General features: G+C 54.7%; 10 protein-coding genes across 10 annotated transcripts; 5 read left to right on the top strand and 5 right to left on the bottom strand.

Moving 5' to 3' along the window:
• Positions 1-39: 39 nt before the first annotated feature.
• PG985_000771 (uncharacterized protein) lies at positions 40-564 on the top strand (the record flags this gene model as incomplete). The annotated part of the gene is made up of 1 exon (XM_066820540.1): positions 40-564. The coding sequence occupies one exon, from the start codon at positions 40-42 to the stop codon at positions 562-564; it is 525 nt and encodes a 174-aa protein (XP_066691419.1).
• Positions 565-1269: 705 nt separating this feature from the next.
• PG985_000770 (uncharacterized protein) lies at positions 1270-4005 on the top strand (the record flags this gene model as incomplete). Its single annotated transcript, XM_066820539.1, has 2 exons — positions 1270-2704; positions 2789-4005. 2 exons carry the CDS (start codon positions 1270-1272, stop codon positions 4003-4005), a joined length of 2652 nt encoding a protein of 883 aa, XP_066691418.1.
• A 1299-nt stretch (positions 4006-5304) lies between these two features.
• On the bottom strand, positions 5305-6683 carry PG985_000769 (nicotinate phosphoribosyltransferase; the record flags this gene model as incomplete). The annotated part of the gene is made up of 2 exons (XM_066820538.1): positions 5305-6392; positions 6419-6683. The coding sequence occupies 2 exons, from the start codon at positions 6681-6683 to the stop codon at positions 5305-5307; spliced, it is 1353 nt and encodes a 450-aa protein (XP_066691417.1).
• Positions 6684-8722: 2039 nt separating this feature from the next.
• Positions 8723-9469, top strand: PG985_000768 (uncharacterized protein; the record flags this gene model as incomplete). Its single annotated transcript, XM_066820537.1, has 1 exon — positions 8723-9469. The coding sequence occupies one exon, from the start codon at positions 8723-8725 to the stop codon at positions 9467-9469; it is 747 nt and encodes a 248-aa protein (XP_066691416.1).
• Positions 9470-9958: 489 nt separating this feature from the next.
• Positions 9959-11284, top strand: PG985_000767 (uncharacterized protein; the record flags this gene model as incomplete). Its single annotated transcript, XM_066820536.1, has 1 exon — positions 9959-11284. The coding sequence occupies one exon, from the start codon at positions 9959-9961 to the stop codon at positions 11282-11284; it is 1326 nt and encodes a 441-aa protein (XP_066691415.1).
• Positions 11285-12695: 1411 nt separating this feature from the next.
• On the top strand, positions 12696-14451 carry PG985_000766 (uncharacterized protein; the record flags this gene model as incomplete). Its single annotated transcript, XM_066820535.1, has 2 exons — positions 12696-13914; positions 13994-14451. 2 exons carry the CDS (start codon positions 12696-12698, stop codon positions 14449-14451), a joined length of 1677 nt encoding a protein of 558 aa, XP_066691414.1.
• A 336-nt stretch (positions 14452-14787) lies between these two features.
• Positions 14788-15577, bottom strand: PG985_000765 (uncharacterized protein; the record flags this gene model as incomplete). The annotated part of the gene is made up of 3 exons (XM_066820534.1): positions 14788-14946; positions 15049-15417; positions 15506-15577. 3 exons carry the CDS (start codon positions 15575-15577, stop codon positions 14788-14790), a joined length of 600 nt encoding a protein of 199 aa, XP_066691413.1.
• Positions 15578-16292: 715 nt separating this feature from the next.
• Positions 16293-17023, bottom strand: PG985_000764 (uncharacterized protein; the record flags this gene model as incomplete). Its single annotated transcript, XM_066820533.1, has 2 exons — positions 16293-16819; positions 16906-17023. The coding sequence occupies 2 exons, from the start codon at positions 17021-17023 to the stop codon at positions 16293-16295; spliced, it is 645 nt and encodes a 214-aa protein (XP_066691412.1).
• Positions 17024-18335: 1312 nt separating this feature from the next.
• On the bottom strand, positions 18336-21939 carry PG985_000763 (uncharacterized protein; the record flags this gene model as incomplete). The annotated part of the gene is made up of 2 exons (XM_066820532.1): positions 18336-21728; positions 21853-21939. 2 exons carry the CDS (start codon positions 21937-21939, stop codon positions 18336-18338), a joined length of 3480 nt encoding a protein of 1159 aa, XP_066691411.1.
• A 3195-nt stretch (positions 21940-25134) lies between these two features.
• On the bottom strand, positions 25135-25431 carry PG985_000762 (uncharacterized protein; the record flags this gene model as incomplete). The annotated part of the gene is made up of 1 exon (XM_066820531.1): positions 25135-25431. One exon carries the CDS (start codon positions 25429-25431, stop codon positions 25135-25137), a length of 297 nt encoding a protein of 98 aa, XP_066691410.1.
• Between the last annotated feature and the right edge of the window lie 529 nt (positions 25432-25960).

Below are 25960 nucleotides of genomic sequence, written 5' to 3'. Positions count from 1 at the left end.
TTCAAGCTTGAGTCCCTTGCAATCACAGCTTCCACAACCATGTCTACCATCGTGACGGTACCAGCGGCCACTGGTCAGGAACAAATTCCTCAGTTTCCCACGTGGTTCAGACACAGGTCGATCGGGGCCGCCCAATGTGTCCTGGGTACGGGTATCTTCGCCATCAGTTTCCTTGGAGTTCTCATCGTAGAAAGATCGCCCGAACTCTGCCTGATGTTGACCACGGCTTGCCTTACCGCCATCGGGTCCATATACTACGTCCTGGCCGACAACCGCAGCTCAAAGCTCTACAACTATTGGGCTGCCATAGCTCTCGACAGCTTGCTGCTCGTCATGTGGATCATCTCCGTCGCCTTATTTGCACCCGAAATCAAACGCAGAGTCGCCCAATTCGAGACGTACGACACAGGCTGTCTGGTTATGGCCATTTTTTTGCTTATAGCAGAGGTCATGGGGGGACTGGCGGTCATTGTTCATGCCATTACTCTTGGGGTGACGGTCGTAGCGGTTTACCGCCATCGCAAGGCTGGCGCTCACTCTGCTCCCATCACTCAGACTGTATGAACCATGGAAGAAACGACGCCAATCTGACGCTTCCCCGACAACTCCCCCACTAAGCAACACCAAACATATTACAAACCCCACTGGGGGATTTGAATGATGAACGTGGCAGAGAAGACGACACTCCCCCACTAAGCAACACCAAACATATACAAACCCCACTGGGGGATTTGAATGATGAACGTGGCAGAGAAGACGACAGAGTAGCTAGGTTCAAGTCTGGCATATCACGTGTGCGCAAGGGATGAGCTGCGACACCTATTTTGAGGTTCAAGCCGTATTAGGCAGATAGCTTTAATGGAATGTGCTAGCTCCCTTCAGTTCCCTCTCGACATGCGCCACCGGTACTGGTCAACTGCTCGTTGCTGGCCGGGTTTGTCACCCGTGCGCCGCATTCACCCCTGGAATGTGCTGTCCCAGAGCCCCAATTGGCGCATCGGCTGAAACCGTTGCCATCGTGGTGAAAACGTCCAATGCACGCCTTTGAATCCGAAAGGATGGCCAGCCTCGGCTTTGTTCCCTTTGTGAAGTTCATATATCACTGCTGTATTTGCCTCGTCGTCTTTATCCCGTTGCCCTTGTCGCACTTCACGGATTACCCATACGACATCTTTCGCTCTGCTCTGGCTCTTACGGACTTTGGATCAGCTTCCTACGAGTCGAGCAAAAGGCTTTGGAGAGAGAAAAGAAAAGAGAATATCGACAAGGATGAATTCTAAGTTTCCGTGCTGGGACTCGCTGTCTAGCGAATATCGGCACTGGCATGATGACGTGTCCGAGAAGAATGGCGCCTCTCTCAGTTTCCAGGCTTGGATGGTGAAGCAGCGCACCGTCGCCAACGAGCTGTTCTACGACCTCAAGAGGCTGGCGGTGATCAAGAAGTGGTCGAGGGAGAGGTTCTTCAGGAACTTGAAGGAGCTCATGGATCGGAAGGGGTACTACTTTGGGAGCTTTGAGGCTTCCTCCTACGAGACCATCATGAAAGGGGTGGCCATCAAGGATACCGTGTACCCTTGGAGTGTCTTCTCGCAAAGCGACAGGGCCGTCGCCGCCGAAGAGACCGAGAAGGCCATCCGTCTTTCTCAGCAGTCTACGACGACATGCACCGCGTGCCACGAAGATGGCAGCACGCCAGGATGGGGCACCCCCTTAAGCTTCACCTGGGATGGTACCCAGGCGACCGAGAAGTACTACACCTGTCCCAAGCCAGGATGCACGACGGCGTGGAACGAGTTCGTGCGTCTGAGTTTCCTGACCCACAGGGAGGGTGGCGGTGACATCATCCAGTGTCCCCAATGCCTGTCGGACATCTGCGCGGACTGCGGCGCCATCAAGCCGACCGCCGCGCAAAAGTACTGGAGGCAGATCACGGCCGCGCTCGATACCACTGCGGTCGAGAAACCCACCGGCTCCACGCCCTTCCGCAAATCGGCACACCGAAAGGGCTTCAAGGAGCGATGCCTGACCGACGTCTATGCACCGCTAAGTGCGGACGACTTCTTCTTCACTGCTGCGCCGCACCACCATAAAACCCAAGAGGAGATGAAAGCGGAGGCCGATGCTGGCCTCATCTCCATACCCGGAACGACGATGATGTTCCGGGCCGACCAGAGCAGTGAAGAGATCGACGAGGCGTTAGAGAAGGAGAGAGACATGAAGCAGCTGTACGAGCTGCGCGCCAATACCTGCGGCACCCACGCCAGCACCGACAGCTGCAACAGCTGCATCAAGGACGAGCCCCGCGGCCGCCAGATTGCGCGCATCGACTTCGCCCCGATGCACGACTGCAATCCTACCGACCGGTGGTTCTCGCTGCGCAACCGGGAGCTGTACGAGGAGTCGTCGCGGTTCTGCGCGCGCTGGTTCGGCGACGTCGACTTCCCCGCCGACTACCGGGGGTCGGCCTGGCTCGAGGACTACGGCGAGCAGTTCGTGCAGTACTCGAACCTGTGCGCGGCCGAGGACCGGCTCGTGGCCGGCTGGGAGACCATGATGAAGACGGGCAAGCACCGCAAGTGGCTCGTCATGGGCGTCCTGTCGCAGATCATGGAGAAGAAGATCCACAGCGAGCTGCTCTTTGGCGCGTCCGAGGCCGAGAACGCGGAGCTGGAGAAGCAGGATTCCATGTTCCTGGCCTCTGACGGTATGTGCATATGAGACTATCCTGATCTACCCCTTTATTCTATCAGCAGCTGATGACTGACTGGCCAACTTCGTATCTACTTAGGCTACCCCCGAACCAAGCTGCGTAGCCAGATGATCAACATGTTCCTGGGCGCCGACACGGTGTCGTCGCACTTCTGGTCCAAGGTCGACCACCTGACCAACAGCACCATGGCGATCCTGCTGCCGCTGACGAACCTGCTGTGCTACTTCCGCCCGCCGGAGCGGTGGACCGACACGTTCGAGATGTACTCGCAGCTGCACTCGCTGATTGCGCAGGTGGGCTACTTCGCCGTGTGCATGGCGCGGGACTCGACCATCTTCCACGTCCTGTCGGCGACGCCCGGGGCCCGCATGGACTGGGGCATGGAGGCGCAGGCCACCTACGAGCTGTACCGCGAGTGCAAGGACGAGGCCGAGGCCCGCGACAAGGCCTGGACCGACAGGCGGAAGGCCGTGCTCAAGAGCGCCCGCGCCCACGCCGCGGCCCACGCCAAGACCTCCCCCGAGGCCGAGAAGCACCTGGCCGAGCTCGAGCGCCAGTTCCGCACCGACCGCCACCACCGCCTGCGCGGCGCCCGCGTCAAGTACGCCGTCTGGCCCATGGTCACGCGCTACCGCCCCGAGAACGAGGGCGTCACCCTGCCCGGCGGCGGGAGCGTGGCCAGCCGCCAGTACGACTCGCGCGTCTCGGACGCCGACCTCGAGCAGGCCGAGGGCCAGCGCATCCTCGACATCGGAAAGTGCGTCGTCATCTACTACCAGGGCCTCATGTACCCGCGCCAGACCCCCGCCGTCGACAGCCACGGGCAGCCGCAGCCGCAGGTGCCCCTCGAGCGCGACGGCGCCACCCTCTTTGAGCACCGCGCCGCCGTGCGGGAGGCGGCCGACGAGGTGCAGTGGGCCCGGTTCCGCCGGCCCCAGTTCGCCGTCGCGCTTGCGGCCTGCTCCGTCCTCGTGGCGTACCGCGTGCAGATCTACCAGGCGGCGCGGCAGCACCTCCCGTCGTCGCTCGCCGAGCTCGGCGCGCTGGCCAGGGAGCACTGGACTGCCCTCGCCTGGGCGCTCGCCGTCGCCGGGGCCGCGGCCCTCTTCGTCCGCCGCAGCCGGCACGTGCTGTTCGCGCTAGCGGGCGGCGTCGCCGGGCTGCTCCTCGTCATGGAGACGTACGCGTGGGGAATCGCCGGCGCTTCGTGGGCCGTGTCGGGCGGCTCGTGGGTCGCGACCAACTTCGCCGTCATGCTTGCCTATATCCAGAGCCTCGTTGGATTTAATTTGTAACAGGCAAAGGTTGTTGGGGACTGGTATAAGATGATGGTGGGGTCTGGACGGATTTGTCTTTGTTTGTTTTTTTGTTGTTATCGCCCGAGGTCAATTCTCCCCTGAAGCATTTTTTACATCAAATCATGTATCTATATATATAATCTCAGGTCGATTCGATACTTTATTAGCTAGCTATCCATTAATCCTTCGAAGTCTAATCAATGTTCATCTTCTTCACAGTCCAGGCCGAACCTGACGCTGCGATGAAAACGAAAAAGGGGAAGCAATAAAAGCATATGAGGTTACGCATCAACCTGAAGATAGTGTGATATCAGGGACACGAGGGAGACAGAGGCGCCATCATGGCGAGCATGATGGGCCTCTGCCACCTGTAGGGTTTCTAAAAATGAGAGATCGTTTGGATCGGCGACCCCATGGGAGGGCCGCTACCCAGCGATTAAACTGAGCAAGAACAGATACTACACTTGATCTTAGCCAAATCAGGCAAAAGAAAGCTGAGGAAGGGAAAGAAAAGAGAAGTTCGATGTCAGGAATGGGCATGGGGTTTTTATAGGTGAAGGCAGAGGCCAAGAACGTAGGACATGTGACTCGGGATGGTGTGACTCAGAGGGTGATGTGATTCAGGATAACTGCTGCCTGCTGTTGCCTACCTGGCTGGAACTGCTGCTTGTTGGTCGCAAAGGTTTTGAGCTTACAGGCAGACATCCAACCTTATGGGTCGAAAATGGTATAGTTTGGCCAGCTCGACCCATAAGGTTGGATGTCTGCCTGTAAGTCATATCTCATCGTATTGGAGACATCAATGGTAAAGCTGATCTTCTGCCGTTCAGGAACTAAAGGGGCAGGCGGGGTTGTGTCATTGGCTCTGCTTGCTGAACCTCCCCACGTCAACGGTGGAACCCAGGACACTGACACTAGGTAGATCTCCCGCAATATGCATGAACACAAGTGACACACTGTAGGTAATTGCAAACGAGCACCGAGTTGTCTACCACTAAATAATTGGTATTAAATCATGCTCTCATCGCTTGGCTTGTGTGTCAGCACCACGACAACTCCACCATGTGCCTGCTCTCCGGCTAAATGCCCCAGCATGCCTTGGGGTAGAATCCTGTTATTGTGAACAAGAAAACTGAAATGGCTTGGGTATCCCGTTTTTCTCTCAACCGAAATCAGAACGCTGCCGACCCGTCTCTAAGCGATAAATAATGTTTTGGGGTCCAGCCAAACTCCACGTTTTGTCCATGTATCATCATCGACGCAATGGCCTCCGAGCCCCCTGGCCCCCGTCGCTCCTTATTTGCCCCATCTTGCTGTCTCATCACCCTCCTCCCACTCCTTTTCCTGATATCCCAGTTGTTTCTTGACCTCGTCCACCTTTGCTTGGTCGCCCGTGTTCTTGCCAGCGTTGTCGCTGATCTTGATGGCAGGGTTGCCGTCAGCGGAGCTTAGCTTGATCACAATGTTCATCGGGGACGACTTCTTGCCCGTCTTGAGATTGGTGAAGTCGTTGGTGAGGAATGTTCCCACACCAAAGGTCGGTGCAAAGCCCGCCTCTTCCGAGACCTTCTTGTACTCTATGCACTTCTCAATATTTAATGAGTCCGAAAAGACGAGGGTCTTGGACTTGATGCCCTGTGAATCGTAGAACTTGCGCATCAGTTTAACAAACTCGGCTGGGTCGCCAGAGTCTTGGCGAACGCCTGTGAATACCTCGGCGTACGTCCGCGACGATACGGCGCCGTCCGCAGCTGCTGGGGCATTGGGGGTATCTGGGAGGTATTTGATAGGCTGGCTGAACGCCTTGAGGAAAGCAGGCGTGCCAAAGGTGTCGGTCAATGCGATGCCGAGCACACCTTCACCAAAGCATCCGACCCAGCGTTGCAACGCTTTCTCCGTGGCTTCCTGGTAGTTGTTCTCGATAGCTGCCGTGCCCATGAACCACTCGTGGGCCACGGTTCCAATTGGAGGGATGTTGAAGCGCATGGCCAGGTGCACATTGCTTGTGCCAGAAATCTTTCCGGGGAAACCCTTCTTCTCGCCCTCCTGGTTGGCCTTCACCAGACCGCGGAAGACGAGAGCTTGGGTGTGGTAGTCTCTACGTCTGCGCGTGCCAAACTCGGAGGTGATGCAGCCTGCCTCGAGCAGCTGCATTCCCTTGTTATATGCCTGCTCCTCTTGACCATCGTAGCTCCATTCCGTGTCCATAAAGCGGAAGTAGGCCTCCGAGGTGAGGGCGAGGAGGGGAATCTCGTAAAGGATAGTGTCGACCCACTTGCCACGAACATGGATCTGGAAGTCACCGATGTCGTCTGGGCTTCCGGTATCCTCGCCTATGGGCTGGAATTCGGTGACGATTTGTTCGCGGGGGAGAGGCGGAACTCCTTGAGGAAGTCGAGGTATTGCGCACTCAGGTAGTTGCAGTGCGTTTGCAAGTAGCGCAGCTCATCTTCGGAGAGGGATATGTTGCCGAGCTTGCTGATTTGAGTGCGAAGCCACTCGAAAGCTTTGCGCGATAGCTTTTTCTCGGGTGTACGGTTGGTAAAGGCGTAGGTAACGGGCACGTCGGGGTGGTACTTGAGGACGGCGCATTGCATCGTCAACTTGTAGAGATCGGTGTCGAGGAAGGATATGACGCCCTCGGGGAAGGGCGTCGATGAGTTGAAGTCTAACATGATGTGTGTACTTGTGTATATGTACTTGATAGATGGGTAGATGGCAACGGTTCACTATGATGTGCCGGTCGTGAAGTGGGAAAGCCAATGGCGAAGTTGCGTCAACGGCTGTTAAGTATGCGGTAATTGTAGTAGTTTGGAGTTTGGGGAGTAGATCTGTAGACTCAGCTAGACCCTACCTGACTGACCTCAGCTATCTTTATGTATCTGCTAGCAGGCGTACAGGCATGTAGCTACAAGGTCTCGTCGTCCCGCCGCAGGGACAAAACAAAGAATTGACTTACCCCTCCAACCCGACCCTTCTAACAAAAGAACAGACCCTGTCCCCCACCTTCCTCAAACAGTAGTTTGCGATCGGTGGTGCCTGCGACAAGCTTCCCAAGCTCGAGCCACAGGCGGCTGAAAAAGAAACGGGGCCGCCTGAAAGCCAAGGACGTTTATTGATGGCCTTCTCAACGCAATGTCTTCCTTCTCCTGATCAGCATGAACCATTCATGGATGCCATTCTTCTTTGTGAACGCTGGGTATCTCTATGGGTTGAGGAGGGGCAAACTGTCTCATCAATATGAATCCCTTTCTTTCGTTGTCCCACCCCTAACACACGCACTTTTCTAGAGGATGGTTGTGCCCCAGCCATCAGATATGCATATCTGCAGCGCATCGTCTGCGGCCGGTAAGGCTATCCGGCCATGCCGAATCCACCGGCTCGGTTACCATGGCACCGGTACGTCTTTGGGACGTGTCTATTAGACTACCTATATCGACACGAAGGTTTGCCCCTTGAGCTGGATTTGGTCATCAAAGGTTTGGTTTACCCTTGTTAATGACTAACAGTATAACGCTAGGACGAAACCTTAGGAGAAGCAATCCAAGGATATCACACACTATATAGCTAACAAATTCCGAAAACCCTTCATCGGTCAATATAAATCAACGTAGCAACGGTTTCGCTGGACAAAATGTTTCTGATACTCACCACCGCACAGTCTGTGGTAGCACCTGTCACAACAAGATCTACCTAGGCACTTTGGAATATGGCCTTGATTTTAATGAAGCTCCCGCTGGAGCTTTGGTACCAAATTATAGACATCATCACGGCCTCATCAACGGCATGCTTATGTGATGAGGATGATCGTGTCATGCTGAGAACTCTGAAGGGGTTATCCCAAACCTGCAGAGACCTTCACACACTCTGCACTCCTTTGTGGTATAAAAAGGCGCGCGCATTCGCCAGGAAACCTTCGGGCCTCTTCAACTGCCTCCTAATACATGCTGCGTCCCACGGCAACACGCACGTCCTGCGGCAAGCGGTCAATGCTGGCTTTGCGCCAGGTGACCTACAGAAGGCTGCATTCTCGTTCGGTTTAGATTCCACCAGGAAGATTGGACCGTTGCACAAAGGGACGCCACTATCAGCCAGACGCGAGGGAAACCTGGCCGAGATCTCGATCCTGGGTGAGGCCACACCCCATCAGAAGGTCACGTTACTCAAATGGTTATTCGACCTCGATGTACCACTCGACGATTGGTACATGCGAGATACAAGCAGCCCAAGTCTCCTTGCAACTGCGACCGGAGTAGGGGAGCTTGAAGTAATCAAATATCTGGCTGATATTCTACCAACCCAACCCCTTTTTGTCGATAACCGCGAAAGCCTTTTTGGTGTCGCCCTCGGATGCAAAGCCCCTAATGATACCTTGGAGTATCTTGTGAGACGCCTCGGGTCACCCAATTATGTCACGCGTCAGGGCTGGTTTCAAGTTGCCATAGGAAATAGGAGCTCCAGGTGCCTAGAGTTCCTAATGGGCCACGCAAAGGCTATCGGGATCAGCGGACAGAAGGCGACGAGGGAGGTACTAAGAATGGCGTTAGATGCAACTTTGCATCGGCGCAAGATATGCAACGACAGCATAGAGGTTCTTAACCTAGTGCTTCGGTGGAGCTTAGGGAAGTTGCCAGATGCAAAGAAACGTCGCATCCACTATCCGATTTGGAACTTTACAAATGCTCTGCGATTCGGCCGCCCTAGGAAACGGAGAATGCTAGCGTATATAGTAAAGAGGCTGACCCAGGACTTCCGGGTCACGTGGACCAATACCAGCGAGGGCGGCGACGAACCCTGGTGCTTCGCATTCCTAGAAGAATGCATCTGCCGACAAGGATGCCTGGAAGACACCTGGCTGAAGTTTTTCAAGCTTCTATACCATCACACCCCTCAACAAGTCTGCCGCGCGCCCGAAAGTCGATACGGCTCGAACGACAAAGCGCAAGCGCTGCGCCTTGTGGTAGACCTGGCCTTCTCCGACAAGTTTCGCCGGGAGGGGCTCTGCCAGTGTCGCCGCCGGATCCTCGAGTTCCTCATCAACCGTGGCGAGGTCGACGTCAACGGGGGCCGCGGCACGGAGATCGGGACACCGCTGCACACGTTCTGCGAGAACGTGTTCCGGACGCAGTCGCGCGGCTGGTTCGAGGGCGGGCCGCGGTCCCGGATCTACTTCCAGGAGGTGTTTCCCTTTCTGGTTTTCCTCGCTGTCCAAGGGTGCGACGTGGCGGCCCCCGACAAGGACGGGCGCACCGCACTCGACTGGCTTGTGGAGGGGGCGCAAAAGAAGCGCGAGGAAGGTCGGGATGAGTGGGCGCTATACATCGATTCCAGACCGGGCCTTGGTCATTTCACGAGACGAGTGATCCAGCTCTGGCCTATCGACGGTGCGGATCAAGAAAGTTGGTGTTCTTGGCTCGACTGCGATGCTACGGTCAACAAAGGTTACAATAAAGGTTCTTGAATTAGGTAATGCAAATCTTGTTGGGCCTGTTATATCTCAGAATATAAATTTAAACTTATATAGAAAGAAGCCGTGCCTTGCTATTATCGGCGACATGAATACAGGACATATCTTCACAATTTTGCTGCCCGTTAAGGGGTTCTCCCGAGCTAGGGGTGCGGCGGACGCAGGTAATTCCACTTACCATCCTGGCTATGGGAGTAGGAAAGCTTTTCGCAATGCTGGGCGTTCCCCAACCCAATTCCCCCAATGAGGAGATGAAATGAAGCACCCCGCACTCTCGTAAAAGAAGACATCCCTCGGGTTTCGGGAAAATAGGGGGTTTCATTCGGTGTAGTCGTTTGCGAAAACGATCTTGGTTCCGGTGACATTCCTCGGGCCCCCTAGTTACACAATTCACTTGCGGGTCTTCTCATGTCAGTGGACTTTCAAGTTGAAGTAGAACGACGAAGCGACTATTGACAAGCTGAGGCTTCTATTGATGATATTATGTCCGACTTGCAATTAGGTACCGGCCAAAAGAAAAGATATGCCATTGTGGGCACCGGAGGCCGCGCCATCTTCTACTATACAGCCATCGCCCAAGACTTCTCAGAAACATCCGTGGTTGTGGCACTATGCGATACCAACCAAACCCGCATGGCCTACGCAAACTCCAAGCTGGAGGCTTTGGGCCATGCCTCTGTTCCTGCATACGCAGCCGCGAAGTTTGATCAGATGATCCGGGACACCAAGCCCGACGAGGTGATTGTGACGACCATCGACCGCACCCATAATCTCTACATCGTCCGCGCCCTGGAGCTGGGCTGTAACGTCGTGACGGAGAAGCCCATGACCATAGACGCGCCGCGCTGCCGGGAGATACTCGACGCTGTCGAGCGGACACCGGGCGGCCAGGGCCGAGTACGCGTGACCTTCAACTACCGGTACGCGCCGCACAACACCAAGGTGTTCGAGCTGCTGCGGTCGGGCGCCATCGGGACCGTCACCACGGTCCACTTCGAGTGGATGCTCAACACGTCGCACGGCGCCGACTACTTCCGGCGCTGGCATCGGGACCGGCACAACAGCGGCGGGCTGCTGGTGCACAAGAGCACGCACCACTTCGACCTCGTCAATTTCTGGCTGCAGACCCGCCCGGCCACCGTGTACGCGCAGGGCGACCTGAAGTTCTACGGCCGCGAGAACGCGGAGGCGCGCGGGGCCGCTACGACGGGGTTCTACTCCCGGGCGAGAGGGAGCGAGGCGGCCCGCAACGACCCGTTCGCCCTGCACATGGAAGACCACGAGCAGCTCAAGGCGCTCTACCTCGACGCCGAGCACGAGGATGCGTACTATCGCGACCAGAGCGTGTTCTCGGACGGCATCAGCATCGAAGACACCATGAACCTCCTGGTTCGGTACCGGAACGGAGCCGTCATGACGTACTCGCTGACGGCCTACGCCCCCTGGGAGGGGTTCCGCGTCAGCTTCAACGGCACGGGCGGGCGGCTGGAGCTGGAGGTCGTGGAGAACAGCTATGTTAACAGCGGCGGCGATCAGGCGCAGGAGGGGAGCATCGAGAAGACGACGCTGCTGCTGCGCCCGCTGTTCGAGAAGCCGCGTGAGGTGGAGATACCGGCGGGGGTCGGAGCTCATGGAGGCGGCGACACGGTACTGCTCAACGATCTGTTTGGTGTGCCGACTACGGACGAGTATATGCGGGCGGCAAGTCACATTGATGGCGCCTTATCCATCCTGACCGGTGTGGCGGCGAATAAATCGATAGCCACGGGGCAGGTGATTCATGTGGACGATGTGCTCAAGATCCCCTGAGGGCTCCATTGGAGATAGAGACCGAGGAAGAATTTGACAGGTTTTGTCTAACTAAAGGTCCACGCTCTTGGTAGCATTGAACATATGTTAGAGAAACACCATGACTCGGATTGCGATTATACCTTCCTTGTCACTACGCGCTGTCCGGGCGTCAGAAAGTGTCATATACTTCATTCTATTCACAATGTATGCCCGGGTTGGAACGAAATGCTCTAGTATTGATCCTATGCAATATACATGGGTCACGGTGTCAAGATTGTATACACAACCTGTACTCTATCAATCGAGATAAATTACCTGCACACGAAGGCAGATCCTGGGGCAGTCCTACCATCTCGCCTCTTCACCATCTTCATCACTTCACCTTCCTCTGGCAACAATTCTCTTCGTATCGCTTGAGCCACAATAATCCCACGGATCAATATGCCTTCATTGATCGAAAACCTTTCCTTGCTCCTGGCTTTGTGCTGAACGTATCGGGCATGTCTTTCGACGTGGACGCGCTCGATATCTTCCTCAGCAAGTTGCCCCAAGGTGGCCACATCATCGGCTTCGACGGCCATGGCAAACCTTTCGTGAGCGCCAACCTCACCAACCCCGCAACACGCAATACCACCCTATCGCCGCGGACTCATGGAATTCGACCATGCGCACCAAATCTGTCCTCACTCCTCGCGCCAAAGACCAATGGGGGTGCATCACTGGCGAATTTGTCAACGAGAAATGCTATAGCGGCATGGCGGACATGCTGGGCGAATGGTGCAAAGAAGCATGGCGAAAATCAAGCAGGTAGTATGACCAGGTGGTGTTGGTGACCACAAGATAGTTCCTGGCATACGGGGTTAGGTACTTTGAGTAATAAACATGTGCCTTCTGTGGCTGACAGCTACCCCTGCTGAACCTTTTTTGTTTTGGTGAGGTCATCTGTGGCTGGTGCATTTAGCCGTTGCAAAGTCTCAATGCACTGAACGGACTGCACTGCGTACGTTGCGTCGCTACCGAACAATTGAAAAAAGCAACATTGCTTTGGAGGGATTGGAGCAGCTCATACCACATAGTGAAGCTGTAACGTTACTGAATTCAATTGCGATTCGTATCATAATGCTCTTTCTGTAACCATCGATACAATACAAATTGCCCAATCTCCTCCGATATCCCTAACCGTTCACTCGAGAAGACCTTAGTCGCTCCGTCGTCATGTCTGTGTCTGGGAGAAGGGGACCGTCGATGCTGGTAAGAGCAAACAACAACTTCTGACCTTTTTTTCTCGACCTAAAACACCATCGCGGATGAACGGACTTGTTATTGACTACTAAACCATTAGGTCACCGACGCACGTCAGCGACCTGCATCTCGAGGCGCACAGCCAGTGCCCGTAACTGCAACTGGGGCACCTCCACGCATGTCATCGATGCGCTTCATCTCCGTCGACAATGTCTTACAATATGCTTCAGAAATCCCTTCCGGCCAACCTCGCCTGCCCCCAGGAGTCTCCCCCCGAGCAGTCAGCGGCGCCCGTCGGATAAGCGGTGGCGGCCTACCGAATCTGGCCTCGCGTACCGGCCAACACAACATACCTTCACGAACCTCGAGGATCAGCGAAAAGCTTGTTTTACTACCGGTCACCGACGAGGATGAGGAGATCTTGGATGACGAGGGAGATGACGCTCTGGTCGAGGAAGAGGACAGGCCTTTGAAGGACGAGGAGCGCGATATGCTGAGGAAACGGGGCGCATTGCGAGGAAAGAGTTATGCCGAACGCCTACCGAAAGTCCAGAGAGCCGAAAAGCTGTCCAGACTGACGGCCTACTCCACGGCCCAATCATACAAGACCAAAGAGACGTCGGAATTCCTGCGGAAGAAGCACGATGCGAAAACGAAGCTATACGACGACTGCCTGTACACAGTATACCACATCCCGCTCTTACCTGGCATGGATGGGTACCGAGTTAAAAGTCGGCCGATCTTGAAGTCGCCGGGCACAGGGAAGACGGTGGTGGATCTGGAGATTGAGAGAAACGAGCAGAGAGACGAACACATGGGCTACTACGACGAATATGGCTATGATGGCAGTCTCAGCCCGACCCGCGAGAACGGCAACCATCACTCCACGTCCGACGACAGAGATCATGATGGGCAGGCAGGCTCCAATCATCCCTCCAATCATGTTGCGCCCGACGCTAAACAATTTGCCGAGATGTTTGTCTTCTCCTATGGTGTGGTGGTGTTCTGGAATTTTACCGAGCAGCAGGAGAAGAACATTTTGGCTGATCTCGCATTTGCCGAGAACGAGTCGGGGGTGTCGCTCGTCACACGCCCCCTCGAGCAGAACGACTATGAGACGGAGGAGTTTCATTTCGAGTACAACGCCAATATCAAGCGACCCCGGATTTTCAACGACATGATCACGCTATTGCCGCGATCCGACCACATGGTCAAGCTGACCATCAGCCATGCCATCGCCCAAAGTACCAAGCTATGCTTCTTCGAGGAGCGCATGTCCGAGACCATGCTCAACGCCCAACATGTGCCGAAGCGGCTGGCTTTAACCGGCGATTTGAGTATGACCAGGACCGAGATTCTCAAGATACTAGGGCGCTTGTTCAAGAGCCGCGTCGACATCAATTTATGTAAGTGACACGGTCAAGCATTCCGATCAAGCATTCGCCGAGGCTGCCTAGAAATGGTAACTGACTCGTGATGCAACAGCTTCGAATATCCTTGATGTTCCCAACTTTTTCTGGGATGCCGAGCCTATGTTACATCCCCTCTATGTCGCCATCCGGGAGTATCTGGAAATTGACCCCCGCATCAAGGTGCTGAACGAGCGTTGTCGGGTCTTCTTGGACCTGGCTGAAATTCTTTCGGATTCCGTCGCCGACGCCAAGATGAGCGCAATTACTTGGATCGTCATCGTCTTGATTGTCATCAGTATTCTGGTCACAGTCACGGAGGTCGTGCTTCGCTTCACAATTTTGACCAAGGAGAAGCAAAACAGCAACGGAGGCAGCGGGAACGCTGCCGACATCCTCAGGGCTAAGTTACATGGCGCCATTGGCAACGCGACCTTGGCTGAGCTGAAGTTGTGGAGCGCCGGCTTGAGCGAGCAGCAGCGCGGCGCTGTCTGCGGCTCTGAGTATGTCGGCACTACATTCGCGGGCATTTGAGATTTTTCCAGTCATCATTCTCTGCGGTTGCATAAGGGGAAAAACTGTCTAGCGTGGATGGCGTTTGTTTTTTGCCTGTTCTCGGAAAGCGATTGCGATACCCTTCCAAAATTGAGAGAAATTATACACAATCATCATAGGAGGGCTTGTCCATCTTAGTGGGCATCGGGTGGCGTTACGGGGCTTTCTGGTTTTTCTGTTGTAAGAGTAGGTAGGTAGGTACAGACAAGTAACTTTGCTTGTGCTTTTTGGATTTTTTTGACAGGCCAGGGAGGCGTCCACATATTATTAATGTAAATAAAGGTTCTCAGAATGAATGACACTGCAGCTCATCGCTTACGCCCTTGTCACTACCGGCGCGTCTTTCATCGGCTCCATGACGTGAGGGTTGCCGTCGCTCCAGGTTAGGATACACTTGTGCTTGCGCACGCGCCAGGGGTTCTTCCCGGCTTCCTCGAGCCCCTTTATGCGGACTAACTCAAACTCATACCGCCCCTAGAATGTAACAATCGTTAGTAACCTTTTATTCGTTCTCTTGACCAGCGAGGAAGAGTCGTCAAAGATTGAAGTCGTGGAAGTTGGTAATGCCCGACATACCCCGTTGTGCATCATACTCCCAACACCACCACCAGCGACCGACGACTCCCCGGCGGCAGCGGCCTTGCGCTGGATGTGGCCGTTCACGTTTGCGACGACGGTGCAGTGGTCCGGGGGAGGAAGCAGAGTATTATTGTTGCCGGCTGCCGCCCCCATTGGCTGCGGCAGCTGCCCGATGACCAGCCCCGTCACGACGTGCTGCTTGGCGTCCAAGGCGCGCATCATGCCGATGGCGTCGGCGGCCCATTGCCGGTTCGACACGACCAGGGGCTCGCCCGCGAACATGGAGGTGTAGTCGATGGCGATCTCGCCCGGCGCGTAGCATTCGTCGGCTAGTGCGTCGGGATTGTCGGTGTCGTAGTAGAGGGTCTGATGGGGGAGGGGGCGGTTAGTCGATGCAACATGTGTGTGCATGAGGAGGGAGGGGGAGAACAGGGGACGGAAAGGTTCGGCGTACGATCTTGTTCACCGTTTCTTGGATGTTGGCCCGATCGAGCAGGTACTGCTGGATAGTGTATCCGGTATTCATTTTGGAGGGGAGGTGTGTGTGGTCGACTAAGTATACCGAGTCTCTCGATAGTCTTGGTTAATACTATGCAAATTCTTACAGCGTAGACTCTAGAGGATGGGATCAAAGTTTTTATAGCACCGTCAAACCCGAATTTATGTAGAAGAGAAGCGCGTCGCCGCCGCTTTGCAGTGCTCGGTGTTAGAAGGCTTGTAGCCGCACGATGCTCCGTCTTATTCGCATATTCCGTGTTACGTGAATCCGACCGAACTCCATTTTATATATACATCTCGTGTCCACCTACTGGGCAAATAAGGCCTAATAAAAGCCTTTAGGTAAACCACCGTATTATAGTCCCGGCGTTAGAGCACTAAGAGCCGGTCGACCCTCCGTTCCCACTACTAAATCCGGCCCATCGCCCGTTCAAAGTCTCCACAACTGGGCGTCGTTGTCACGGGATGGCAGACTTATTCTTCCAAGCAAGGATCGTGAAATAAATACATTATTCGTTACTAGGCTAGAGTGATTTTGTAAGGAATGGTATGGTAGAGCATAAAGTCGTCCCTGGCCCATCCCCAAAACTCATCCACCACGGACATTACGAGTTCGTACTCATCGATAGGACATGACCTCATGAAGCGCATTACAACAGACACCCCACACTACTTGCTCTCTCTCATTGTTAGAGAAAGTAATCGGGAAACCACATCACCACCTTTCCTTCCCTTTCCCTCTCTCAGATCAGCTCCAGCGCCAGGTTCACTGGGCGGCAGGTCGGGTTGCTCGGGGGCGACGAGAAGACCCACGAGACTGTCTGGTACCAGTAGCCGCCGCCGACGTACTGGTAGCAGAGGTGCCAGTTGGTCGCGTCAACGAGGGGGCCGGGTCCCTGTTCGGGGCGGGTGTCCGTGTAGCCCGAGTCGTCGCGGCCGGTGAGGTAGACTGAGTGGTTGGCGGCCTCGCCCTCGTCCCAGAAGCTGACGGCGGCGCCCGACTCGTCGCCCGGGTAGAACATGGCAGGCGCGACATTGGAGGCCCAGTTGCCCTCCGTCTGCAGGGTCAGGGCCTCGGGCACGTACGTGGTGCCGTTCTCGCCCACCAGCGGCAGCTGCCACACGATGTAGCCCGGCTGGAAGACCTCGCCCGTCGCCGGGTCGTAGGACAGGTAGTTGTAGTAGTACTCCTGCGACGTGCCGTTGGCGGGGCCCTCCAGGTACACTAGCGCCTCGATGGCGGCGCCGGCGTGGTACGAAGCGCCGTAACCTGAGGGTCAAACACCAATGTCAGTTACGGGTCTCGGGCATTGGAAGGAGTAGGAAGACACAAAGATATAGTGAGTCAGTTCTTACCGTCAATGGATTTGTCCGTCTTGCCCGTGATGTGGAGGTGGTAGGGTCCGGTCTGGTTGGCGGCCAGGACGGCACCGGTGGCGAACGCGGCCAGAGCCGTGAAGTAGTTGGAGAACATTGTAGTTGATGTGATGATTTCAATGTCGGTTCAGGAAGGCCTGTGATGTCGTTGTATTGGTGAGTACTTCTTCGATCTCTGGCTGTGCTGAACGGGCGATCCAGCGACCTACTTATACAAGAGTAGCGACTATTCTTTCATACGCTACCCGTCTGTCGCTCGCCAATAGTGTATGGCGATCCCTACGATGTTTGGGTTCTCTGGGTGTGGAGTACGTGCTGGTCGGTTAGGTGGTTGGGTACTTTAACATGTACCTACTGAAATGGAGACTGACATGCAGGCGACCGATGATGAAATCTTGCCGAAAGCTGAAGTGTCTCAATCAATGTCTTTCTTCTTTGGGGGGGTTAGTTCGTATGGAGTACTTGAGGTTAGCTCCCCCAGCAACTCCCCCAAGATCTCATTTCGTGCTTCTGGGGAAAAGAAAGAACGAACGACGACGATAACCCCGCCACGCCACTTCCTTGTGCGAAAGCGAACACCGCCGAATTCCCAACCTGTCATCGCAGCAGCATGCCTCTCAGCAAGGCGCACCTCGTATCCTGTCCTGACTGACATCGGTGGTGAGCGCTAGCATTTGACCTAGAAAGAAGGATGCACCAGATCGCCCAGATGACACGCTTTTCTCGTATTCCATATGTCGTGATGCAATCAAGAAGCGATAGTAGCAGCTTCGGCGCCTGGGCGTCTTACCATCCAACCCAAAATGTCTATTTGCTGACTTCGTAAACTCCCTCCAATGGCATATCTGTATCAGCCACCGACGCCTTGCATCTGGAATAGGCAGCGGGCCGAACCGGCCATTCAACTGTACGACCTATGTACACAAGCTGAACTAAGCGTTTTCTTCTTTAGGATAGATAGGTATGAATGGTTATGTTCTACAATGTACATCTTTGCGCTACGGATGTTCGTTCATATAAACGATTCGTCCCCCAATGCCAAGCGGGTGTATAGTGGCAAAAGTGCAACAATTCCGCATTTGACGGCTCCCCGTACGAACCAGGAGCATCTTAGTATGTATGCAATGAAAAAAAAAAACTTAAAGATCTGGCTTTTCCTTCTCCGTTCGAATGCAAGTAGAACACGCTATGTAGCGTTCAGACCAAAACGGGAGCAAAGAAGAGAAGAAGAAGAAAAAGAAGACGAAGAGAAAAAACGCAGGTTCATGTGTCAGTCATATGGGCAAATCAAAAGAAGAGAGATAGGAACTCCATCATATCCGGATCGCCTCGCCATCGTCCCAGGTCAGGAAAGGCCCCCGTAGAAGGTAATACGAGAAAGCCTCCATCACACCGTCCGCTATGCATACTCATTTACCATGCAACTTCTCCTTCAGATACACCACCGCGGCGTAGCCAGCGCAGCATTGAGTCGTCATGCCGTGCGCGCACCAAGGACATTTGACCATGGTGGTGATGGTAGCCGACACCCCCAGCAGCTTGTCTTCGACCACCGAATCGGGCTTCGCCATGCACTCGTACACCCGGGAGGGCATGTCGTGGAAGAACTTGCAGTTGCAACATTCGACAAGCATCTTCGCCATCGGCTCCCCTCTCCGCTCCGGCGACGCCGAGCGTGCTGCGGGAGGCAAGGTGCCCTTCGGCGGGTAGACTGGGCGCAGTGCTCTCGAAGATAAAGGGTGGACCGGTACCGTCTTGCGGGCTTCTTGGAGGTAGGCAGCACTGGCGGATGCAGGACTCTGCTGCTGTGAGTCTTGGCTGGTCGAGCTGCTCTTCCGTGACGATTTCAACGAAGTTGGCCGTAAAGCCGGGGCTTCCGGATCGAGCTCTGGGGGCGGTGAGTTCGGGAGGCTAGTAGGAAGACTGGTAGATGAGCCTTTCATCTTGGCTTTCCGTGGGTGGAGGGGTTGATGTCTGAGCGGCGGCAGGAAGCTGGTTGCGGGTAAGTCTACCGCAGAATGTGCCTTGGGAGGAAGGGTCTGCCGCCGAGGGGCTTCTGGTATCCGTGCCGGCTCGTCTGTCCCCTCCCTCAGCTCATCAGCGAAGGCTGCCGAGGTAGGCGTACCCGCCGGCGAGGGCGTCGAGGCCATGACGTCCAATCGGTTCGAGCGTGCAGACGTCACCGAATGGTTGTCGTGGTCGATTGGCAGGGCGGTGCGGCTCCAACTATCATCTTGGATGTACGGATCTGGGTTAGACGTGCGCGTGATGTGCCCTCCGGTAGGCGATTCCACAATCGATGCTCTGTAGGCCTTTTGGGCTGCTCTCTCGTCACCTTGCGTAAGTGCTGATTTCACGGTAGACCGCGGAACAATATCCACCGAGTGTCCTCTTCGGGAGTGTGGCCGTGAGCTGTTTGGAGTCGTTATCGAGGAGGTCAGGATCGAGGAGGCCAGGTGGCGAGCTTCCCCATTCGTGGAAGATGAAGACCTCTCTGAGTTGCTAGCACTGGTTTGTTCTTCTTGGAGAGACCGGGGCTGATAGTGAGTCTCAATAGCAACTGTCTGGTGGACCGCAGCACCAAGATGCTCGAATGCTGGCACATCGCTGTCTGATTGGTCAGATGATATGGCTGGAGATATCGCAAGTGGCGGTCCACTCAGTAACGATATTGGTACCAGCGTAGGGTCTCCAGTAGTTGTGGTTGCCGCCTGTGTTGAGAGTACCCTCTCACTTCCCAGGCTCTGAGCCATTATGCTCCATGGTTCTTCCTCGTCATCTTCATCTGAGGCTTCGTCAATTCGAGGTGACGAAGGCGGCAGTCTGCCATCTGCAGGGGACCTCAGCTCAAGAGAGGGAGGAGCGTAAGACTCGGAAATGAACGCGAAGTAGTCGGCCGGTTTCTCCATCTTGTAGGGCCTCTGGTGAGTCCTGGGGATCATGGTTGGCTCCTCTACTCTTGTAACTACCTCGGTTATAGGCGTTTCCTCACTTGATTCTGTGGCGTTGCCGAAGTCATCATCATGGCTCACAGCCCTGCCAATGACGCTCGGCGAAGGTGACGACTTTTTCACCGGAGCAGACTCCTCGAATTCCGTCAATCGCGGATCAGCCGCACTAGGAGATGGTTTCGCCGATGGCACGTGTTTGCCTACAAAGCCACGATCCTCCTCGCTGTGGATATGATGTCTGGCAGTCAATCGATCGACTTCGTCCCTGTAGGGTAAGGCATAATTGTCCATATTAGACTGGTAGTTGAATTCCTTTCCGGCTGGGTCGGTGCGCTGTGCCTGGTCCTCTATTTTCCGTACCGAACGTTGGGGAGCACGTTGCGCCTCAGTATGTTCCCTTGTCTGGTTCACCTGGCTACTAGTGGTCTGGTCTCCGCTTGGTTGATTATCAACCTCTGCATTGCGACTTTTTGGCTGGGCGACATGGTGGTGAGGTCTTCGGCGTCCTTCATTCGCGACAGGTTGCTGGGGGGCCGGCATATATCCTGCAGCATGCAGTCGGCGTTCTCGTCGTTCCGTGATATCAGCCTCGTCGTAGTCGCTGCTCGAGTCCCTTGGACGAGATGATCGTGCCGCTGCCTGTCGCCCACGCATCTCTCCACTGTCCGATGTCGCGTCTATCTTCTGCAGAAACGACGCTGCTGATGCTGGGCGACTGCTGTGCTGTGAGGCTGGCATTGCATCCATGCTGCTCAGGGCTGAGCGCGAAAGGGGTGGGCGAGGCTTGTCCTCCTTGGTCTCCGAGTCTGGGGAGTGATAGTACAGATACGAGGGTCCTTTGAGTTTCGAGAACAAGGACATAGACATACTGCGACCGTGACCAGAGTTCGAAGAGTGTCGACCTAGCCCTGGCCTCTTTTCCTGGGAAGACATCGACTGCGTTGAACCCGACGCATTCGAACTGATCGACGGCGCTTGGCGCGGATTGATGAAGTCATGATCAGCCCCCGGCGCCGCGGGATTGTACATGTGCGAGGGGATCCCAGCGATAGAACCGCTATGAATGGACTGTGCTTCGTCGACACTACCCCGTGGAGTTGATGTCTTCTTCGGTCCTGTGGAGCTGCTTCTAAGGCTCGCAAGAAACCCTCTGCTCTTCGGTTTGGCGTTTTCGTCACTGGGAGCCTGGGGCTTGGAATTGTGGCTGGCCATTGTTTCTGGGGGGAAGTCACTCGTTGACCGATTCAGATTCCTTGGGTTGAGCTTGACTTGCTGTTCCAGTTCTGGTGCTGACAATGACCGGTCTGAAGCTTTTAGCGCCTGAACGCTTTGCGTGTCCTGAGGGGGGTTTTTGCTCAGTCTGTTGGCTTGTTTTTTGGAGGCCTTGGTCGCTTTTTCCTCGAGCTTTTTCTTCTCTTTCTTCTCTCGCTTCTTGGCTTTTTTCTTACTACTCTGTCCAAACCCTTCCCAACTGGGCGAATGGCAAATGGAGGACACGTCTGACAAATTGTCCTCTTCGTCTTCTTCCTGGGGCCCTGAGAAGGTCACGGTTTTTGTGCGCTCGCCAAGTTCCTTTCTGGGCTCAGCAACAGGTTCCTGATTTTCTGCTGCAGGAGGAGGCACATCTTCCCCGGCACCCTGGGTCGAAGTTGGGGACGGAGGAATTGAGATTGACAGAGAAGGTAGACCAGCAGACCTTCGAGCGACTTTCATATTTTGAGTGGGTGGCGGCTGTGCAGAGGCACGCCGAGCCCGCAATGCTGAATCAGGAAGGGCGGATGGTGATGGTCTTGTACCTATTGGTCCTGCCGGGGTGGGATGAATTGAGCCATTGTCTTGAGTGCGCTGCATCTAGAGGGAGTGAGAACAAGACGTGTTAGTGGGTGCATTTATGGAGGGGCCATCCATGTGACTGGTAGGCACTGCCGTTCTCATTATGGAGATGTAGGCAAATACCCGAGGCAGCATGGCATACCTTGTAGTACTTCTCCAACTCCAACATGCGCGCGAGACTATCCGGTCTTCCTGGCTTTTCTGACCTGGAACTCCGTACCATGGCCATATTGGTAGTGACGCGTCAAATCAGGATATAGAGAAGCTGTAATTTGTCTCGGCTAAGGAAAGCTGCGTGGATAGGTTCGCGCTGGGATAAAGGGCCGTTCCCCCGTTGGAATGGCATCAGCAGCGAAGGACGGTCTGCAGGTCTGAGATTCCTGTCTTGCAGAAAATCTGGGGAAGCTCTTTTTTTAATTAACAGTCGCTGATGGTGTGGTGGCCGGGGCGGGTGTAGGAGGCAAGAATGCTACTACACGCTGTTCTGGTTCTTGCAGCGCATATTCTGAGGTCCTCACTGTCGGATCCGGTACCTCGAACGATCAAGTACCTGTTGATTATTGATGAAGCTTTTGCCGAGAAGCGGCAGGCCCAAACTGTGCGACTGACTGGTGGATGGCACGCTATGGGGACCGGTATCGGGAAAGAAAGGGAAATGTGAAAACGAGAGATGGTATCTTTGTAGATGGGGATGATGTGATTTCGGGATATTTTTTTTTCGATGGTGTAGCCGTTCGACGGATCAGAAGATACCTACTTATACACGTTGTGCCCAAGAGAGGGGCGAAGGGCGATGGAACCAACTCGATAAGGACGAATACGAAGCCAACTGGTCAACCCAGCTTTGCAAGAAGCAACAGTGAATAAATGGGATCAATCCAGTCAAAAAGAGGCGATGGAAAAGTAGACATGCTCTTGTTTTCTACTTCTACAAACCGGCAAAGACATGGTACCTCGTTTAACCCCTGAAAGACGAGACGGAGAACTGGGGATGTCCAGGATGATCACGATAAGTTGTTACAACTACACATCAGCCCTTCAAGATGGCCCCATCCGAGCTAAGCTCCCTGTCTGGCCGGTTCGTCCTACCGTGCCGCGAGCGAGTGATGGGGAAAGAGAGGTGTGCGAGTGGGCGGAACAAAGAAGAGAACACGAGGAGGGGGGGCCAAGGCAGGCCATTGCCAAGAAATGTTTGCTGGATGTACTGCCTCAGGTGAACCCAGGAGATGTTGGCTAATACGGCAAGCGGACATAGCGAAGCAAGACTGGCTGCGCGGCAGCTCGCATACCTACCAGGTTGACAGGTCTCTCAGCAGCTCACCGATGCGTAGGAATTGCATAGGTGTGTGAGCCTGCGGTGTAACAAAGCCCGAGAAGGACAGAGGCGGCCAGTTAATCAATAACAACATGCATCGCCATCCATTCATTCAGCCACCGACTCCGAGCCGCTACGTTCAGCACGCAATACGCATGCAGGCAAAGAAAATGCGTAGCGGGCTTGGTTCTGCTTGGTGGTCTGCAGGTGGTGCCAGCAAACCGGTGCCAGGTAACAGCCTGTGACAAAAAGCAACATGAATGGTGTATGAATGTTGTTGGAAATACAGTAAGCTCCAGTCGTAAGTCCAAGACCCATCAGCTTATGTACGGAGTAGGCACTTGGGCCCACTGTAGATCGATCCCCAATCCCTGAGTCCAGCTGTGGGGGAGTTAGTCTCACTGTAGTTAGGCCTGTCACTAGTGAGTATGTAGGTCTACAGAGCGGGTCGTCTTGGGGTTGTCGGGACTGAAATGTTTAATCATTCAATGTTCGTTCTACAACTTCTACATACCTAACATATCTTGCTTTGAACCCATACCAGGCACATAATTATCCGCCAAAGAACCCTGTGTCCTTCGGAGCAGCGCATGATCGAAGGCATGTATGCCTGAATCCCTGCTGTTCTCGATCTCTTGAAGAACAAGCTTAAAATAGAACCCGTCGATTGATGTAGGTGTGCACAGTAGTCCACTCCTTCGTTGCCGTCCACGGTTCCATGGTTGGGGCAACGAATGGCCCTCTGATATCGAGATGCAAATGCAAAGAGCTCACCATGTATGCTCCTCCAATGCCGTCAGCTGCGTCCATGTCACGCTCACTCAGCGTTGGTTGCTTTGCATCTAAGCGACCCTTGGGAAGCAGCAGCCCTGCGGCTTGACCGGAGTTCGGCATTCGACGAGGTCCCGATGGTGTTGTTCCCTTTCCTCGAAAATTGATCCGGCGCCTCTTCTCTCCAAACTCCAACCGGCCGCCAGGCCGTGATGATCTCATCCAACTTGTGGATCACGATCACAGCGGAGCCCTCGAGATGCTCAGCCTTTTGCAGTATGGCTTCGTCAGGCCTCGCACACACAGCATCGTTCGGCAGACTCAGACGGGACCTGCATCTCATCTGCCCGATGTTGGACCGCCTGAGAGGCCAGTAGGATGGACGGCTTCTTCTGCTGACGCCGAGGCCTTCCGCGGAAATGATCCCGTTATGGTAGCGATCAGCACTGCGCATAGCGTCCACCAATCCCGAGTCTAGCGAGTAGCTCTTCCCCAGAGTCCAGACTCTCTGGACGCCCTACTGGTATGAAGCTCTTGACCGACCGGCCACCACCACCTCAGACAGCTCGCCAACTCTATTCACGATGCTAAAGTGCTTTTTCGGCGATTATTGTATGGTCATTTTAACCGAATTAGCCGCCTAGACTTGGCCAAGCCCGACCTTCGCATCTTCCTTCCAGCCGCACTATATCCCCACATCCCTCGCCATTCACTAACCACTACGGTGGCACCATCATCGGCCAACCATGCCTCCCACGCGGCACCGAGGCAGCGTCCTCCACGGACACGGGAAGCCCCGAGCGTTCATATGCCCATGGCGACAAGCTTCCTCCTTCTGGCCATGGGTTGCATCTGCAACCCCAGTGTGCGAAAACTCAACCGCCACCATGCAATTCGGTCTCGATCGTCACAGTCTATCCGCAATATATTTACAGGGCCGATAGCGAACAGACTTCTCCGGCCGTCCTGCGACCACACCATCCAACGAGAAGGGCTGAAGCGCCCTATGCTTACTGGCCGCTTATGCGTTCGAGAATCGGAATCTGGTGGAGTGCATTACATCGCTGATACTTGCTGGATCCAGCAGTCTTCCAGAATCCACCGTGCCCAGGCTGCTTGCGACGGCTGCAGAGAGGGCTCACTGTAACAAAAGGATTTGATGACCATTTTTACGCTAAAATTCGGATACATCGACCCCCCCGACGCCCAATTCCATCGTTATCGATACGCTCTATGTACCTTTGGGACGTCGGCATCGACGTCAATCAATTGATATACGGAGAGAATCGACGTCAATCGCGACCAATTGGCAGTCACCGGTCGAGAGCGAGGGCCGATTCAAAGGCCAGCTCGAATGCCAGCTCGAATGCCAGCTCGAATGCCAGCTCGAATGCCAGCTCGAATGCCAGCTCGAATGCCAGCCGGCTCCTTGAATGCGGGCTCAACTACCGGCTCCTCGAATGCTGGCTCCTCGAATGCTGGCTCCTCGAATGCTGGCTCCTCGAATGCTGGCTCCTCGAATGCTGGCTCGGATGCTGGCTCGAAAGTGTGTGTGTGGCCCGGTCGGTGACGAGGGTGATGGAAATACGCACGGGGTCGAACCGGACCCTTCCAATCGAGCCAGCATTCGAGCATTCGTCGCCGACCCGGAGCCAGCATTCAATTAGAGCTGGAAAAGGTACATGTATACGCTTATGGAGGGCCTTAGGGGGTGTCGGAAATGGTCGGATTGGGGGTAGTTTAAGTGAAAAATAGCTATTTTATTTTATTGTTACAGTGAGCCCTCTCTGCAGCCGTCCTTGCGGACTATCTGAGGGTACCTGGTGCCTGGCTAGTGAACTAGTCCAGACGATCCATCTACAAGCCCGACTTCGAGCGTTTAGTATAGCCCAGCCGCGGAACGCGAACATTGACAGGGAAAGGTAATATGCTCAGTATAAGGCAAGCAGAATGTTTCATACCATAATCGATTTCAATAAAGAAAAGAAGAAGAGAAAAAAAGACTCGCCTATTAGCCTCGCTGGAACTCATTAAAGGACTTGATGCTTACCTGAGTACAATGCAAGGGGGCTACGAAAGGTCACGACGGGCGAAAGGACGACAATTCGGGTTGCCAATAAAGCTATGCACGTGGACTTTGTTCTTTTTATAGAACAACGGGTGT

This window comes from Apiospora marii, assembly GCF_038362585.1.
Source record: "Apiospora marii strain CBS 49790 chromosome Unknown utg000001l_segment0_segment0, whole genome shotgun sequence".
Classification (NCBI taxonomy): Eukaryota; Fungi; Ascomycota; class Sordariomycetes; order Amphisphaeriales; family Apiosporaceae; genus Apiospora; species Apiospora marii.
Note: the sequence above shows the minus strand (reverse complement) of the source record. Positions and strands in the feature narration are given on the sequence as shown.